The following is a 19,912-nucleotide window of genomic DNA, read 5'->3' as shown; positions in this document are numbered from 1 at the left end:
TGATAACCAAGCACAATCAGACAGAAATACACACAGACGCTGAAGTTTTGGTGCCAGAATTTCACCCTGGGTCTTTTCCCTTGCTCTCTAATATACTCTTTAGCTTTAAGGCACTCAACCTCTTCCTCTCACAGATTTGAATTAAGAGTAAAAGAACAGAGTAACAGACATTCATGCTATGGAATTCCATGGTGTAGTGGAGATATTGGAACACTGAATATTTTTGAAGAATTTAAAATTTCCTTTAAAAAATAATGCTTAGCCTGTCTACTTTTATTGTTTGGCGCTCATATACTATTGTGATGGCCACTCTAGAAGACAGACACAATGGATTTCAGATTGTGAACTAGTGCTGAAAGGTCTTCTAAGATATGTCTACACTGCATGAAAAAACCATGGCACCAAGTCTCAGAGCGCATTGACTTGTGCTCCCAGGGCTCTGGCTGCTGATCTAAAAATTGCAGGGTAAATTATCCTACTTGGGCTGTACCTAGGCACTGAGACCCTCCCTCCCAGAAAGGTTTCAAGAGCCTGGACTCCAGACCTAATGAGAATGTCCACATTGATTTTTAGCCCTGCAGCCCAAGGCCCACAAGGCCAAGTCAATTGATCCAGGCTCGGAAACTTGGTGCTGCAAGCTGGTCTTTGCTGTGTACTCATACTTGAGTCTGAGCTTTTTGGCCTTTTAGTAGGAGTTTGGCAGTCAGGGTAAGAGAGGACATCTAATAAAACTGCAAGATATGGGTGAGGAAGAGGAGGAGAAAGGATGGTAATTTGGGGAAACTGGATGATATTAAAAATAAGTAGAAGATCTGGGTATAAAAGCAGATCTCTGTGATCCCTAACAACCCTTAAGCTTAGGGCTAGAAGAGGATTAAAAAAAAGAGACAGACAGAAAGACAAGGCTGAGAGAAAAAAGTCAATATAGATCTTAATAATTTAGCCATGTTTACATATAGTATTTTGAGTGTTCGAGGGTTTAAAACCTCAAAGATAGGTCAAATAAAAAGGTCTTCAGAATCCACATCTACTTACAGTTATTAAAATTCCATCAGGATGCCACGTGCACATACCACTTAAAAACAAATCCAATTTGAAAATAAAATGAGGGATACAGGGTATTTTTTATGAGCAAGTCAGAACTGAGATGCCATCTAAGAACATCTTTCCAACTTCAAGATCACAAGTTTTACTCCCAATGTGATCAGTCTAGTGTAAATAACTATGGGAGACAAAATCTAGCATAGTTTCTGTCTCATACAGGTTACCTACTTAGAACATAGGGGAAAGTCTATGTTCCAGTGCTAAAGGCCCCAAAAAAGTGGGGCAGGAAAAAACCCTCAAATATATTACTCTTATATATTTACCTGTGCATCAGAAGCATATTTGAAGTCTTCTGGCCCTTTTGCTTCCTGGTTGCTGTTTTCTTCACTTTGATAAACTGCTAAAACAAAAAAGGAGAGTACTGAAATCAGGCAGGTTTAAATCACAATGATATAGACAGTAGCATGATCCAGGTTAGAAGGAACAGGAAAAGTCAGGAGAGCAGGGTTGTAATCCTAGCTTTCTCATTAAGTCAGAGAGATCTTGGACAAATCACTCTGTGTCTTATTTTTTCCAGCCTGTAAAATTTACATGAAAAGTACTAATTATTCATACTAATAAATAATAAATATTAATAAGTTGTTTTTGACAAAACGGTGGGTTTTAAGGAAATAAGAATCTTTTCTAGAAATGTTTCACAGTAGCAGCCGTGTTAGACTGTATTTACAAAAAATACAGGAGTACTTGTGGCACCTTAGAGACTAACAAATTTATTAGAGCATAAGCTTTCGCAGGCTACAGCTCACTTCATCGGATGCATTGAATGGAACATATAGTAAGAAGATATATATATATATACACACACACACACACACACACACAAACAGATTGACAGAGCCAGAACAGTACCCAGAAGTCACCTACTACAGGACAGGCCCAACAAAGAAAATAACAGAATGCCACTAGCCGTCACCTTCAGCCCCCAATTAAAACTCTCCAGCGCATCATCAAAGATCTACAACTTATCCTGAAAAACAATCCCTCACTCTCACAGTTCTTGGGAGACAGACCAGTCCTGGCTTACAGACAGCCCCCCAACCTGAAGCAAATACTCTCCAGCAACCACACAACAAAACACTAACCTAGGAACCTATCCTTGCAACAAAGTTCGATGCCAACTCTGTCCACATATTTATTCAAGTGACACCATCATAGGACCTAATCACATTAGCCACACCATCAGGGGCCTGTTCACCTGCACATCGACCAATGTGATATATGCCATCATGTGCCAGCAATGCTCCTCTGCCACGTACATTGACCAAACTGGACAGTATCTATGCAAAAGAATAAATGGACACAAATCTGACATCAGGAATCATAACATTCAAAAACCGGTAGGAGAACACTTCAACCTCTCTGGCCACTCAGTAAAAGACTTAAGGGTGGCAATTCTGCGACAGAAAAGTTTCAAAAACAGACTCCAATGAGAAACTGCTGAGCTTGAATTAATATGCAAAGTAGATACCATTAACTTGGGTTTGAATAGAGACTGGGAGTGGCTGGGTCATTACACATATTGAATCTATTTCCCCATGTTAAGGATCCTCACACCTTCTTGTCAACTGTCTAAATAGGCCATCTTGATTATCACTACAAAAGTTTTTTTTTCCTCCTGCTGATAATAGCTCATCTTAATCAATTAGCCTCTTACAGTTTATATGGCAAATTCCACCTTCTTCTTACTATATGTTCCATTCAATGTATCCGATGAAGTGGGCTGTAGCCCACGAAAGCTTATGCTCAAATAAATTTGTTAGTCTCTAACGTGCCACAAGTACTCCTGTTTATCTTCTAGAAATAAAACTTAAGGCTTGGTAATTCATAAAGAACAACATTAAAAAATTAATGCCTTTGCTTTCATTAGATTGATGATGGTCAATTTTGACAGAATGAAGTAAGCAGACATATCGCTCACCTCACCTTTTGGAAAGTTCTATGTAAACAAAATGATCTCAATCTTCTAATACCAAAGAACACCACTTTCCATCAAAATCATCACAGAAATAATGGTTGCAGAGATAAGCATTTTGAAGGTTATGTTCCACTAGTTTTAGCTTAATTAACATTGTTAAACACCAGTAAATTGTGCCAGAAGAAAGCTGCAAGCCAATATTTTTGATTTAAGCAAAAACAAATTTACTAGGTTGAATGCAGTTCCTGGCCAATGGGAGCTGCGGAGTCAGCGCTCGGGCCGGGACAGCACGCACAGCCGCTTGCCACACCTCCACCTAGGAGCAGCTAGGACAAGTCACTGCTTGTAGGGAGCCGCCTGAAGTGAGCCCCCGCCCCGGATTCAGCACCTCAAGCTCCCTCCCACACCCAAACTCCCTCCCTCTTAGTTAACCAGCATTTTTCACTTACCAGCACCCCCCATTCCCTCAACATGCTGGATAAAACAGCTTTTACTGTATTTAACTCAAGGATATGCCTATACTTAAACTGCTACCACAGCACAGCTGCAGCTTCACCACTGTAGAGTGTCAGACACTCACTACAACAATGGGAGAGAGGTTCTCCTATGCCGCTGTAGTTAATCCACCTCCCCAAGAGGCAGTAGCTAGATCGATGGAAGAATTTTTTCATTGAGCTAGCACTGTCTACACTGGCGGTTAGGTCTGCTTAGCTACGTCACGCAGGGATGAGGATTTTTCATACCCATGGGTGACGTAGCTGGGCCGACCTAACTTTTTAGTGTAGACTTGGCCTTTAGGCCTGTCTTTACGTGGAGTTATTCAGGCCTTTGCTCCTAATGTAGACCTTTACTAGTAATGGAATACATCCAGTATATACCATACTTGCAAAGCACACCTAGCGTGCATGCAGCTTGTATGGACAAAATTGTACTTTGTACCAGAAAAATACGCCCACTCCCCCATGAGCAAACCAAGCTACACTAGTAAAAGCATAGTTTTGTTGGTATAACTGCATCTAAACTATGGACTTCTGACAGCCATAGCTACAAATCACACCTCTTCACATCTCTGAGCCACAGAGCTATGCTGGCAAAAGTCTGTAGTGTAGATGTGGGCTCAGGAATAGGTATTCCAGAATAGTTTTTCTGGAATAATTCCATTTTCTTATTCTGAAATAAGAAAGCCTACACATGGAGTTACTCAGGACTAGCTGTTCTACTTTAAAGTCATGCCCTACCTGGTTTTGGAATAACTTCCTGTGTAAAAAGAAAAGGAGTACTTGTGGCACCTTAGAGACTAACCAATTTATTTAAGCATGAGCTTTCGTGAGCTACAGCTCACTTCATCGGATGCATGCCGTGGAAACTGTGTAAACAAGCCCTAAGTATGTGCAGCTCCTCAGCCCTTTAATTACAAGCTGAAAAAGCTCAAAATCTAAATCCAATCCATTGGCCTCAATGATTGCTTACTGTAGGAAGTATACAGAATGAACTCTGTAAGTCTCTTCTTGAGGGCAGGAAGGGTAGGGGTCAAACAGCCCTCAGAAGAGGATAAAGGTTTCAGCAAAAACAGTTTGGGTTATTTTACTGCACAAAGATACTCCTTGTATCCTCTCTCCCTGCTCCTTGCACACCCACAGAAGGACCTGCCACCATTTGCCCCTAAATCATTTATCTTGACCATGTATCTGGTGATGTCTTCCAAATAATCAGACAGATGAACATATTTTTTTCAATGATGCTTACAAACACCTCAACATCAAAGTGTATAATTGGAGGGTTTAATCAACCCTTAACTACCTCTTCATGATTTGTTCATGAAAAAGTTACTTCATATTCCACCTATAAACATTTTAAAAACCAAGATCAGTCTCTTAGAAATATCACGGTATAACTCAGAAAATTTTGTGTATACAAATTAGTTCTCACACACACAGGAAAGAAGTTCACACAGACACACAGTGCTTCCGTGCTGATACAAGAACATCCCCTTGAACTCAAAACACATAAAACAAATCTATGGCTGTATAATGGTATAGGCTGGTACCCTAATGGGCTTTGTGTATGTCGCTGAATTTCAGTCATAAAATGAAAAAAAGTAGGCAATAATTTCGCCCTTTCATTAACTTTATGTAAAAATAAATAAATAAAAAGCGTTGACATTGAAAATTTAGCTGCAGCAAAAGTGACCAGAGGGTAAGGGTGGGATGGGAAAATACTTCCCAAGCAAATGTTGATTCTAGGACAGTTCCTGAAGTGTGACATGTACATAAAAATCTGCAAATTTGGGAACCAGGCCAAGCACTTCCTTCTATGCCAGTATAAACTGTGCTTCTCTCTTCACAATACACGTAGTCCAGATCAGAGGAAAAGCTCTCTTATAAAATAGTAATAAGAATGAAGGACAACATGGTTTATTAAATCCATACGTATCTGATTGCTACACAAACAATATCAAAGGTTTGCAACTAGAGGCAGAAAAACCCGCAAACGAATGTACAGTAACCAATCCCTTTCTACCTACAGCTTTTCCCTTCTTTTAACCTACAGGAAAGGTCACCGTGAATGAAAAAGTGAAGATGTTAAATGACCATTAGCTTGCTAAAGTGCAGTTCAAAAGTAGCTATTTGCAAATGAGTTTAAGGAGTTCAGAATGTTGACTTTAATGGTCACTTAAAGATCACCAGACCATGGCTTGATTTAATTTCCTTGCTCCCCTGTGGACTACAGCAGGGACCTTTCTAATAGTGGGAGTAGAGAATTCTTCTAGGAGAGACAGTGGGTATTTATATGCAAAGGGGATCATCATTCTTGCTAAGTAAGGTTTACTTAATTTCTTTTGGTTATTTTAGAAAGAAATAACTTACTTCAACCTTAATGGAATATGCACTTAGATGCACAATAATCATGTATCATTCATATGGCTGAAATTAAGGTTGGGTCAGCACTTGCATTTTAAATCCCTGTCTTCCAAGGGTCTACCAATCATCCAGAGAAGTCAGTTCTGGGTTGACACTTGGCATATAAATTATCAGCCCAGAAAGGATTTTCTCGTTTGTTTTTTGTTCATTTTTTTCAATTAATTGTTTGATTTTTAGCCAGAGGCATTAGGAAAAGTAATAGTTTGCTATTTTTTGTTTCTACAGACTTCAAAACACAATTGCTGTAACATGTATTGTCGGTTAGAGATGAGCCAAAGTAAGAATCATCTCTTAGTCAGGGGATCCAGAATGGGGGCGGGGGCAGAGGGCCATGGCCACATCACTTTTAAAAATGGGAGAGTTATGTCTTCCCACTTTTTATGGGCTGTAACGGCGAGCAAAGGGGGTGGGGGAAGGGAGCGGAGAGGAGCGGGCAGGGTCTTGGGAAGAGGTGGGGCAGCGCAAGGGTGGGGAGAAGGGGTCACACAAGGGCAGGGCCATGGTTCGGGCACCAGTGGGGCCCCACACACATTTTTTAGGAAGCTTCTGCCACTCCTGATATCAGTCAACCTGTCTCATCTGTCCCCACACTCAGTTTTCTCCCCTGAGACATACAAACATTGGCAGTTTAGATCTACTTGAAGTGGCATTTACACTGCCCCTAATTTTTCAAAACATTGTATGCAGTGTTGTTGTAGATGTGTCTGACCCAGGATATTGGAGAGAGACAAGATGAGTGAAATCATATCTTTTATTGTACCAACTTCTGTTGTCTCTCTCACCAACAGAAGTTTGTCCAATAAAAGATCTTACTTCACCCATCTTGTCTCCTTAATTTTTCAAAAGCAAAAAACTCTGGCCAATAAGGTTTGCAAAGCTAAGACTATCCTGAATTTTTTTTTCAACCATGCCTGTCCCTGTATTCCAACAAAGATATTCCCTAAGAGAGAATAAGGCATCCTGTGTGCCAACACCACCATTAGTGCTCCCTAATTTCTGTTGTTCCTGCTGTTTCACTTTCGTTAAAAGTTTGATACATTGGACCATTATAAGAATCTCAGTTGTGAATGGCTGGCAGCGGAGGATCAAATTTTCAGCTGACATCAAACCAGATTTTACCAGACTTCCAAGTTCTGTGCATGCAAAAATCTGCTTTTTACAAGCGCAAACTGTTAGATATCTAACTATCTGATCTGTGCATTCCAATGACTGTAGGCACGCACAAATGTGGGTTCGCAAAAAGAAACTGAGTACTTGTGGCACCTTAGAGACTAACCAATTTATCTGAGCATAAGCTTTCGTGAGCTACAGCTCACTTCATTGGATGCACACTTTCCACAGTATGCATCCGATGAAGTGAGCTGTAGCTCACGAAAGCTTATGCTCAAATAAATTGGTTAGTCTCTAAGGTGCCACAAGTACTCCTTTTCTTTTTGCGAGTACAGACTAACATGGCTGTTACTCTGAAATGTGGGTTCGTTACACATTGATGGTGGAACACAAAAAATTGCAGCCACAATTTCAGAGGACACACTTAAAAATTTGGACCTGAAAGCAAATGGGTTACTCCATAAGAAGCATGACTTAATATCTTCTGTCCTTCCAAAATTGTCAGCAAGAGCTGCTGAGTACTCATTGTGATGGTACCCAGGACAGAGAGTCACCTTATTACCTCCCACAACAACTTCCAGCTTGAGAGAGATTTGCTTGTGCTTAATGGGTGTCAGCTCCCTAACATCATCAGCCTGTGAGTCACCCAAGCACTTTCCTCTGACCTATGCCAGGCCTTACCTTACCATGCAGATTAACAATAGGTGTACTCCAGTCCTTGAGTCTCTTTGAAGTATTCCCCTGTAGGATCTAGCTCCTTATCCACTGAAGATATGAGGTCTGTTGCCCCAACAGAACAGCATACAGACCACCTTGTACGAGCTCATAGAATATTAGGGTGGGAAGAGACCTCAGGAGGTCATCTAGTCCAACCCCCTGCTCAAAGCAGGACCAACACCAACTAAATCATCCCAGCCAGGGCTTTGTCAAGCCGGTCCTTAAAAACCTCTAAGGATGGAGATTTGACCACTCCCCTAGGTAACCCATTCCAGTGCTTCACCACCCTCCTAGTGAAATAGCGTTTCCTAATATCCCCAGTGTTAACTCTGGATCAGCCCCTAGCTCAATACCACGGCACTGAGATATATTTATACTGAAAACAACAATAAATTTATTATCAAAGACTCAAGAAATAGTGAGTAAGGATAATGGAAACAAAGGGTTACATACAAAACAAAATCATAACATGCTTTCTAGGAAGATTAAACTATTATGCTAACCTCCTGTGTATTGAAGTTTCTCTCACTCAAAGCTTTTTGCAGCATTTTCAACTAAGGCTGGTTGTGATCCCATTTTCATGAAAGTAATTGCACTACTCATTTACTTCACAGGCTCAAGATACAGGGGTGTCTTCCTTGCCTCCTTCTTATAACCCCCAAAGTTTGTTGACCATACCTGGAGTTAGGATATCTCCAGTGGTTTATTCTCTGGTATGCTGCCTCCCTGTTGATTTCACATCCCAGTGTTAACTTCATATGTAAATTACTCTCCATCGTGTTGGCTTAAAATTCTTAATTTACATGTCAACAGAGACAGGCAAAAAAAATTCTTTTATATGACAGAAAACCTGTTTGTCATCTCTATCTTGATACAGACTTTAGCGCATATTTTCAGTATGCATACATAAACATAACTTCTTACATAGTATCTGTACATATATTTCACAATGATGTTAATGACCATTGTGATCCTGGCTTTCATTTAAGACCTGACCTGACATTCTTTGATGAATCAGAATGTACATACTACAGCCAGGATATTCTTGTAAACCCACTGGTATTGAGGGTTTCATGGGTCATGCTAACATCTTAATGGATAGTGTTCACATAGATGGCTGCCCTCACTGTAAGGGCATAAAAATATAAGTTAGGTGTTTTACTGCTTTTAAAACTGAAATTAATATGGACTACAACTTTGGAGGAAAACAAATTTTAAAATGTCAGAGCTGCCCCTTTTAAAAAGTAGATATGACTCATGCAGAACAGTGTTTTTTATTAATAATATGCAAGTGAATTTTTAACATCAAACATTTGTGCACATGACATAGCAACTCCAAGTTACCATTTGGTCAATAATTTATATTTTAAACACATCCATTAGTACATGTTATCACAGCTTCTCAGCACTCCAGACTATCTGGTTTCCAGACTGTTATTTCATTGTTGGGAGAAAAACGGCTTTAAGTCACCTGTTGTTTCCCTTGATCCTGGTGCCAATTCGCACAAGGCTAGACCCATAGCATGAGCTGGAACAGCCTTGAGATTGCTATAATTTAAACTAGCCATACACAGCTAGAGATTACTGGGGCACAGACATACCCTGGACACATTCTCCTCTTCGCACGACACAGTCTGCACCAGCAGCCAAGAAGGCGCATAGTCTAGGAACTGCTACACCAGTTGAGGAAAGCTCCAATGGGAGGGGAATCCTCTAATGGTAGGATGAACTGGAATTAGGGTTGCTTGTATTACCAAAACAGTGCAAAAGTAGACAAGACACGCTGGAAGATTTAAGCAACTGAGAAAGGGTTGGATGATTTGCACAATTCCAGATGTTAAGTAGAATTAGGGGTATTTAATTTTAAAATACACAGACAATACAAAAGGATGGAAGGATGGATAGACAAGCACAGAATAAAAATATATACAGTTTCATTTTTAATATTCAGTTTTATTTAAACAATGGCAACTCTTTTCTGGGCATAATCATCTTTCCATGTACAGAGTGGAAAGAACCGTGGAAATCTCCAAGTGTGGAGCAATCCATGGAACCCATAGCATTCAGCTCTTCCCAGGGGTTTTGCTGTATTGTGCTGCAACCCAGCTAGCTTTCTTTTTTAATAAAAGAAGTTTCTAACTGCAACCAGTTCCCTTCTGGATTTCAAAGATAACCTTCACAACACAAACCAATGCAATATCGTCATACTAATTCAGTAGCCAGCCAGCCTGGAACAATAACACCAGAAGAGGTGTGAATTTCCTCCATTTGGCTTAGTAGGGTATTAAGTTTGATGGCTAATTATTTAAATGTTTACACATAACTGCCATCACCGTTACTATGCAGCTCAGAATATTTGGCATTTTTCTTAAATCCTCAGTTCCCAGAGACAAACAATGATGGGGATATCTCATCTTTCATTATAAAAAAGAAGAAAAATTTCTAGCTCTCATGTTTGCAGAGAAAAGCTTGAAAATGTAACGTAAGTGCACTATAGAGGCTCAAAAATCAAAACCCACATTTATTTTTAGAAATCTCATGATTTTTAAGACAATTTCATGGTTTTGGGGGGCCTGACTCATGATTATGAAGTTTGAGATTGTGATATCGCTTGTTAATCTTTGGGTATGCTGCAAGGCCCATCTATTTACCCCAGGCATTTGTGGAGGGGACAACTGAGCTCTAGAGTGGCTTGGTTGCTATGACAACTGTGAATGATCTGACTATATTATAATGGCTGCTGATAAATATTAATATTCCAGATGGGGATAATGAGCAGTCCATATTAACATTATTGTGGGAACTAAAGGCCAGATCCTCCAGTCTAGGTGAGCCATGCTTGGTGACAGACTAGGGCTGAGGGAGGAAAAAATGGGGGGAAGAGAAGGAGCAAAGGTGGATTTAACCTTTTTCAGCCCTCAGATCTTGGGACTGATCTTAGCCAGTCCAAGCTCCCTCCTGCTTGTATCTTCCCAGCTGTACATATAGATATGAAGGGGAAAAAAATGGCTGAACACCATGAAAACCCAAGAAGCTGTAATACAAGATACTGTCATAATCCCAGAGGAAAAAAACCTCTTGAAAACAGAATTTGGCCAATTCTTCATTCACAGTAAATCTGATCTTTTCCCAGGAATTATTGTAAATATGCAGCTTGGAAAACTCGTGGTTGACATGGTTCTTTTCAGAAACAATACTGAAATTGCCTTTAAGCCTCTTCACTCTTCCCTGCTATTTATGCATGTACATATGCAAATTACTGTAGTCAATTTCCCTCCACCAAGAACCAGACATAGCTCCGAAACAGTTGGCAGGCCCTTGGGAAAGTGTTGCCCAGACAGCTGTGCAATCAGCTGAGTAAATCAGCTAATTAAAAAAAAAACAAAGAGATACATAAAAATTATTAAAGAAAGAAAGAATTCTGCTTAGAGCATCATTTGATAACTTTGTATCTAGGAATGCTCAGCAGGCACCAGATAGGATAGATGTGTTTGTAAACTGTGGATTGAACTGCTGCACTGATAACAATGATGTTAGTTCCTCCCAAACAGCATTCTAATATGCTCTTAATATTTATGGTTTGTAATTTAAATCAATTTAACCATAAATTACTCCAGCCTTTTGTTTGTTTTAAAATGACATGGCCATGAAATGTAATGTTGATTTCATATCTCTGGTGTGCAAATGGTCATTAACTTTTGTTTGACCTTAGGTGTAGAACTAATATTAAATTTGCACAGAAGGTTACTCATTATGGTGGTCTAGTTTCCACAAAGAAAATAGTTCCCAAGGGTCTTAATGCTGGAAACCATTTCTCAGATCTCAAATAGGAAACAGGACCTCTCCCCACAAAACGCAATAATATTTCCTCTTATTCTGCAGAGTTTTATCAAGGAGCAGCAGATAATAGCTATGGTAGGACTCTGAAATCTAAACAGAGCAAAACCAATGTCAGTAAAAGAGCAGACTGACGCAATTAAAAAATGTAGACTTGGTCTGTCTGACACCACATTACAGACAGAAAGGTTAATTTGTGTTCAGTTCCTCTCCACTGTAACTGAATGACCTCAACAGGAACAATATCTCAGCTTAAATAATTGTCAAACACAGGAATGCTAGTATCATAGGACCATTGTTATTTCAACAGTATAATAATATCCAGTATACTAAATGATGTTCTGGAATTCATTCATATTAGAGAAATGTCTTCATTATGATTTTCACATGTATTGTATATCTAAGTTTTGTTTACCAATACTTGCTGACTGTCCAGTCTCAGCTTAATTCTGTGGTGAATTACTTACCATTTGCTCCACATCTGACTGCCCAAATTCCACATAACATGATTGGTTTCAGAGTAGCCGCCGTGTTAGTCTGTATTCGCAAAAAGAAAAGGAGTACTTGTGGCACCTTAGAGACTAACCAATTTGAGAGCTGTAGCTCACGAAAGCTTATGCTCAAATAAATTGGTTAGTCTCTAAGGTGCCACAAGTACTCCTTTTCTTTTTACATAATATGACTGTGCTCTACAAGGACTTCATTTGAGAAACATACCTCTGACTAAACAAGCTTGGCATTTTATGCTTATTTTGTAATACAGACTCAGCTATTATTGATCCATTTGGAATTTGTAAGTCTGATTCTTCATTGCCTTGCACCTTGTGTAGTCATTTGCTACACTGCAAAGTGAGTGTAAATTGCTCCCTATGCACAAGTGTAAGATTTGCACAAATATAAGATTTTACCTATTTCACTCAAGAAGCAAAAGCAGTGGAGAATCAGGTGCAATAACTTTAAATAATCCCACTCTCTTATAACTAAATAATTTTTGCAGTAATGGGAGAGTCAGGGAAAATTCCTGTGTGTCCATATGCTCTAAACATACGCATCTAGCCAGTACTATTAACCTCTCATTCTCCTGAGCATTACATTTAAACCCAGAGAACTCTGAACTGCACTGAATGCTACTGTATCTTTAAAAAATAGTGTCACCTGACAACTACTGGAGCAGAATGCATTTTAGCAAAACTGTGGAAAGGTGGGGGAGAGACCATTAACTACTGGTCACAGACATGCCAAAGCCACGAAAAAAATGCAGAAATTGGGCTCGTTTTTGGCTTAATTGGATTGTGAGTTGCTTGTTGGCTAGTTTGTGGCTTGTTGCTTCTTTTTTTAAAATCAGCTCCCGGCAAGCAGGAGCAAGGGGATGGAGAGAGTCAGGGGTGCACAGCGGGCCCACCACAGTCCCAGGCTGCACGGCGGGGGGAATCTAGTCAGTGTTGGGGTTCTTAGGGATTGGCTTGTTTTGGCCTTCCTTTGAAATGGGATTAGCTTGATTTTTGGCTTATTGTGAAAATCGGGGTGATTATCTACCACGTGAAAGTTGGCAACTGTGGATGGACATCTGATATCTGCTAGCAAGCAGAGAGAGAGAATGACACATGGAAATGTTAGAACAAGAGATTGAGCAGACTATAACACGGGGTGGGCAAACTTTTTGGCCAAAGGGCCACATCTGGGTGGGGAAATAGCATGCATGGCCATGAATATAGGGCAGGGGCTGGGGTGCAGGAGGAAGTGCAGGGTGTGGGAGGGGAGTGCAGTGTGCAGGAAGGAGCTCAGGGCAAGGGGTTGAGGTGCAGGGAGGAGTGTGGGAGGGGGCTCAGGGCAGGGGGTTGGGGTGTGGGGTACAGACTCCGGCCCGGTACTACTTACCTTGAGCAGCTCCGGGGTGGCAGCAGTGTGCAGCGGGGCTAAGGCAGGCTCCCTTCCTGCCCTGGCCCCATGCCCCTCCCGGAAGCGGCTGGCACCACGTCCCTGCGGCCCCTGCAGGAGGGAGGGCAGATGGCTCCATGCACTGCCCTCGCCTGCGGGTACCTCGCCTGAAGCTCCCATTGGCCGCGGTTCCCCATTCCCGGCAATGGGAGCTGCAGGAGGAGGTGCCTGCAGGCGGGGGCAGCGCACAGAGCCCTCTGCCCTTCCTCCCCCAGGGGCCACAGGGACACTATGCCGGCCGCTTCCAGAATCGGTGCGGGACCCACGGCGCCACGAGGGTGGCGATCCCACGGGCCGGATCCAAAGCCCTGACAGGCCAGATCCAGCCCATGGGCCGTAGTTTGCCCACCTCTGCTGTAACAACTGGTGTGAGGTGAAATACTGCTTCTATTTCACATAAAGCATTCTGCATGCTCAGTCTGAAAACGAAACAAAGAGGATTCTGAGTGTTTGGAGAAGAGAGTCTGTGGGTTCCCCCCCCCATATGTTTATTTGAGCGAATGCAAACAAAACATCCACCCAATAACCTCTTTTTGGACCAACACTGACTATATTTTAGTTCACAGTCAATGAATTTAAGGCTAGAAGGAACCACACAAATCATACAGTCTGACCTCCTGAATATCACAGGCCACCAAGGGCAGCCAGCACCCACATACTAAACCATATAACTGAAATTAGACCAAGGTATTACAACCCTCAGGAAACTAAACTATTATGTGCCATAGGAAAAGAATAGGAAGAATTGAGGTGCACCAGTGCCCGAAGACCCTGCAATGGTAAGAAATTGATCAAGATGAACCTGGCAAGCGAGCCGTGCCTCACACTGCAGAGGAAGATAAGAACTCCCCAAGGTCATGACCAGTCTGACCTGGGGCAAAATTCCTTCCCAGCCCCACATATGGTGATCAGTTAGACTCTGAGCATGTGATCAAGAACATCCAGTTGAGCACCTGAGAGAAAGAGTGCTCAGTTCCACCTCAGAACATTGGCCTGCCCTGTCCAATGCCCCATCTCCAGCTGTTGCCATCTCTGATGCTTCCGAGGAAGGAGATCAAAAAAACCCCATAAAACAAACACACTCCTAACACAAAATACTTTGGGGGAAAAGATTTCTACCCCTGCAGGTGACTGTCTGAAGCCTTGAAACATGAGATACAGTTCACTGTTGCCCACTCTGTGATGCTATGTATGAAACATGTGTCATCCACATAATCTTGTTGCAATATTAAATTCTTATGCGCAAATTCCTTATAAAATGTGCCAAAATATTTATCCCAAGAGTTTCAAATTAACTTGAAAATCAAATAAAACAGGACCAAATTCTTCCTTGGTGTAACTCCGCAGATTTTACTGAACTTACTAGAGTATGTTCTTTTGACTATGACTTTTTTAATACCCCAGAATTGTGTGTGATTTACATACCGTTAAATATACATAGGAGAAAAAAGGGTGCAGCTTTGTTGTTTCAGTGTATGATAAATCTATCACGTGTTACCCAATGGATCTTTGAGCTCACAGCACAGCTAAGGGTTGGAGTAATGCAGATGCAGAGTATTAAGGATATTAAGACACTGATAGGAAGGAACACTTCATGTAAGCTTAACTGGATGATACAAAGAGCTGCATTCTTTGGTACTAAAGGGAGCCATGTCCAAACTTTGTGAACCAAAGGCAGGTCTACTGCAGTGAATGACCTTTCCAGAATCATGCAGGAGCTTGGGTCAATCTAGTGCGTGTTCCGTCAACTACACAAACAACTTTGGTGGCTTGAAAAGGCCATTTCAGACAAGCCAATGTGTCTGCCCTTTACTTCAGGACATGAAATTGTTTCAAGTACAATATTGCTGATTGTGTTTTTAGCTGCACCTTTTATTTAGAGCTACAATGCAGCAAAGCTTTTGAGAAAGACCTGCAGATTTTGCTATTTTTTCCAGTTATGATTCCATAACCATCAGAGTGGAACACTAGATGGGTGAAGGGGAGCTTAAGATGACACTACCAGTGCCTACCTAAGGTGAGGCACTCCTAAGTCATTGTTTTGAAATGGTGCTGAATGTTACCTGAAGCGAACATTTTTATGAGAATCCTGTCTTATCCCACACACACTTCTAAATTTGACCCTCGTATTTAAGAACTGAACATCTGAAGGAATTGAAAGGTGGAGTGAAATAAGGTCCTGACTAAAGAATATATAAGTCAGTCCACTGAAAAGACTCCTTAAAAAAACCCACAAAAGGCAGTAAGGTTTTATAGATATCAAGGTCACAAGTTTAACCTTTTCTCATCTGTTCAAACTTTTCCAGTTTTCTCCACAGGGCATTAAGTACACCATACTTACCGTATGTCACTACTATTTTGTTCCATAAAGTGGAATAAATTTTTTCAATCCTCACAGACTTTCAGCTACATAAAAGAGCCAAAATGAACCAGGTTAATTTCACACTGCAGGTTTTGCATCTGTCTTCAGCTTTTAATGTACCGTGGCTTGCAAGAGTATAAATTCAAAAGGAATTTAAAGTGTTCCAAGGCTAAGCACATACACTGAAGTTTTCCATATTCTATGCATTGAACTTTGGTCACCGATTTTGGTCAATATCCTGTACCTCATTTTGAAATTTAGATAGGTGAAAATCTACTTGAAATTGATGATTTTTGTGTCCTTTACAATGCTGACCTTACAATCAGTGTTTAACAAGTAAATACAAAAATTACATATTACAGATTATTTACATAACACCATTATGTTCTTATGACAAATGAAAATTCTCTTAAAAACTATTCAGTTAAGAGACTGTTTCCTTCAATTTTTGGAAAAACAGCACATTATGGGAGCTACCAGCAACAAACAATATTCTAAATAAATTGATCATTCAAAACACCAACATTCCTGTAATTTAAGGCTGAGAAAGGTCCTGCCTCTTTTACTGATTCCCTAAGAAGACTCCAGTCTCTCCAAGGAAAACAAGACTTAATTCATCTAACTATTTCTAAGGTTAATAGACAGGAACAGCAGCAATTTTCATGCATGCTTTATATACCACAAAGAAGAGCACAAAACCATTTTTCTCCCTTGCAAGGCTCCTTTACAATGAGTTTTAATCTAATCAAATAAAACTGTAACAATGGTGTCTGGGCACTGCAATGTTGCTGAGATATTCAGTTGCTACGAGTGGTGAAATTTAGTCTTCCTTTTTTGGTTTCAAAGATACTGGCTTAAAACAGTGTGTGTGCAGAATTCCAAAATATCTATCTTCTTGTACCATGTCAATCACAAGGATATCTGAGCAACATACATATATTGACATGAATGTCACAATAAATGTCTCTCTCATTTTCTTTCCCTTGCTTTGAAAGGAGTGGTGTTTTTTGTTTGGGTTTTCCATTTTTGCTTCTACCATTTGTGAATTGCCCCCTAGTTTTGTCCCTTTCCTCGAGTAATTTCTTGGAAGACCATAATCCTTTTCTCAACGCCCTAATAGATTTATTTATTTACTGGTAACACACATTCCCCATCAAGTATGGTCTGGTATTGACAAGAACATGGTGCCTCTTTCCACCATGGGTATAAGATACGAAATAGTCATAATTACCTCTTTTCATATGTTGATGAAACCTCTTCTACCATGAGCATGTACCACGGCCAAATCTTATTTAATTTTTAAAACAAAACAAAACACAACCGGAAAAAGAGTGGAGTTCTGATAAATACACACATTTCCTCTAGGCACCCAGAGTTAATATTCCCCCTGCCCAAGCACAGCAAATATTATTTACCTTTCTGTAAAGCAGGCTACAATGTTTGCATGAAGAGTGCTGTATAAAAGCAGACAATGTGACCAAGTGATTATTGCTATCAGTATCATAGAAAAACAACATCAGAGTACAAATCAGCCAGTTTTGCCAGCATAATTAAACCACTGTGTGGGCACTTCCACAAATTAAAATCACTCAGGGCCAAATTCCACAGTCCTTTAATCAAGCAAAATACCCATTTTTTGCCCTAAACAAAAGTGCTAACCAAAGCTCAAGAGGAAATGTTTAGGGATATGCAATAAAAAATACAATCAACACATGGGCTTCTGCAAAACATCCGTGTCTTGAGGGGTTCAAATCTGTAAGAATCTTTTAAACAGATCTCTACAAAGAGAAGCAGATTCCTTCATGTGTTCAAGTTCCAGTCAGTACATAAGGAAGCCATACTGCACCAGCCCTGATTTGAAGTAGAGTAGCCACACGGCTGCTCTCCCTTACATTAGTGGCACATGCTCTCCCTACGGATAAGCCCTGTCTCACATCAACATGCCACCTACATCAGGATGGGAGTGAGGATAGTTAATTCAGGAGCCAACTCCACTGGTTTTATGCCAAAAGAGAATTTGCACACAAATCTTCTTTGTCTGACAGTTGGTGGTTTATTTCCTGTAAACATGGTATTTTGAACATGGTTAGAAAACTATATGATGGAAAGATGTGGGGCTTTCAGATCTTAACATACTGTAAGAAGCTCTCTCTCGGAATACTCCGAGCTTTATCAGGCAAGACACACTGAGAAAGCAATAAAGCTTATCAATATAAACTAACAGTCAAGACTAGAGCTAATGGCTGTGACCTTAACCATCAGCAATAAAGTAAATAAGAGTAAACAGCTATCTTAACTCACTCTTCCCCTAAAACAATAAGAATGTTAACTTAATTTACACCTTACTATAATGCCTGACCCTGCAATACCTCTCCATACACTACTCCAACATAAGGCATTAAGAAATGCAAATACAATGTTACTGTTTAAAAACAAAAACAAGCATGCACTAGTTAAACGGACCATAGGAGTAGCTTTTTGCAAATTTGAGCTGCCATACCAAATTCTTAAAATAATGCATTAGAAAGGCCTTGCCTACCCTTGAAAGTTCTACCAGTATTACTATTTCATTTAGGGGTAGGGTTGCCAGACATCCGGTTTGAATGGAATGCCCGGGAAAAGGGACTCGGTCAAAAAGGTAGGCTCCCTGCCTGCCCTAGCTCCGAGCAACTCCCGGAAGCAGCCACCAGGTCCTTGCAGCCCTAGGCGCATGGCCAGTCAGGGAGGCTCCGCACACTGCCATCGCCCCAAATGCAGCTCCCATTGGTCAGGAACCGCAACCAATGGGAGCTGGGGGGTGATGCCTGTGTGTGCGAGGGCAGCACACAGAGCCTCCCTGGCCACCCATGCGCCACGGGACTGCAGAGACCTGGGGGCTGCTTCCCCACACCCCGAACCTCCTGCCCCAGCCCGGAGTCCCCTCCCACACCCAAACTCCCTCCCAGAACCTGCGCACTCCCAACACCTTGCCCCAACCCTGAGCCCCCTTCTGCACCCCAACCCCATTATCCCCAACCCCACCCTAGAGCCCACCCCCCCACACACACCCTGCCCCAGATCAGAGCCCCCTCCTTCACCCCAACCCTTCATCCCCAGCCCTAACCCAAAGCCCACTCCACCAGCCAGAGTCCTCACCCCTGCCCCAGCCTGGTGCCCTCTCCTGAGTCCCTCATTTCTGGCCCCACCCCGAGCCCTTGCCTCTCCCCCCCCCCGCACCTCAACCCTCTGCCCCAGCCTGGAGCCCTCTCCTGTACCCCAAACCCATGTCCCAGGCCAGTGAAAGTGAGTGAGGGTGGGGGAGAGCGAGCGAGCGACAGAGGGAGGGAAATGGAGTGAGTGGGGATGGGGCCCCAGAAGCAGCAGGGAAGGGGCAGGGGAATTCGGTTTTGTGCCGTTAGAAAGTTGGCAACCCTATTTAGGGGTATGAATTTTTCTAAATGGTAAAATCCCTAGAGTATGGGTTGCACTACACCAGTGTAGTATAGACAAGTCCTAAGGCAACATGCTCTTGGTGGCATTTTTGCTGTCACTTTATATCACCTAAAAGGAGATGTATAGAAGCAGCAAAATATACCCCAGCAAACAAGGACATAGCAAATCATTAAAAAAAAAAAAAAGGGCCAAAACAAAGTTGGCAGTAATAGGGAAAATACACAAAGAAATTTGTAATTCACGATCTTGTTAACAGAAATATCACAACATTCAAAATCAAGAACTGTGCATTTGTAATAAACAAATAAACATTATTACATATAAATATAAGCAAAAAGAAGACTTACACTGTGCTTAACTAAAGCAGCCCCAAACAGTTCACACTCTCAGCAACTATTCTGCCTTTACACTTTATCAGGTGGGATACCAGATGGCAGGAACACCACGGTAATTATATAGTGTTGATACAAGAGACTCTTCCACCACACAGTCCTTTAATGGGGAATGAGATTTTGTATTTCTTGCTTTCTAATACAACCTACATTTTAATAAGTCAACAATGAAGAATCAAATACT

The 19,912-nt window shown here is 41.3% G+C and overlaps 1 protein-coding gene across 1 annotated transcript in view; it reads right to left on the bottom strand.

Moving 5' to 3' along the window:
- Positions 1-19,912, bottom strand: part of RAPGEF5 (Rap guanine nucleotide exchange factor 5) — a 218,244-nt gene that overhangs the window by 133,542 nt on the left and 64,790 nt on the right. Inside the window, exon 8 of the mRNA XM_084618683.1 lies at positions 1,368-1,444. Within this exon, the coding sequence (XP_084474809.1) occupies positions 1,368-1,444 (77 nt within the window). The remainder of the gene's footprint in view (positions 1-1,367; positions 1,445-19,912) is intronic.

Source organism: Lepidochelys olivacea, assembly GCF_965140295.1.
Source record: "Lepidochelys olivacea isolate rLepOli2 genome assembly, chromosome: 2".
Classification (NCBI taxonomy): Eukaryota; Metazoa; Chordata; order Testudines; family Cheloniidae; genus Lepidochelys; species Lepidochelys olivacea.
Note: the sequence above shows the minus strand (reverse complement) of the source record. Positions and strands in the feature narration are given on the sequence as shown.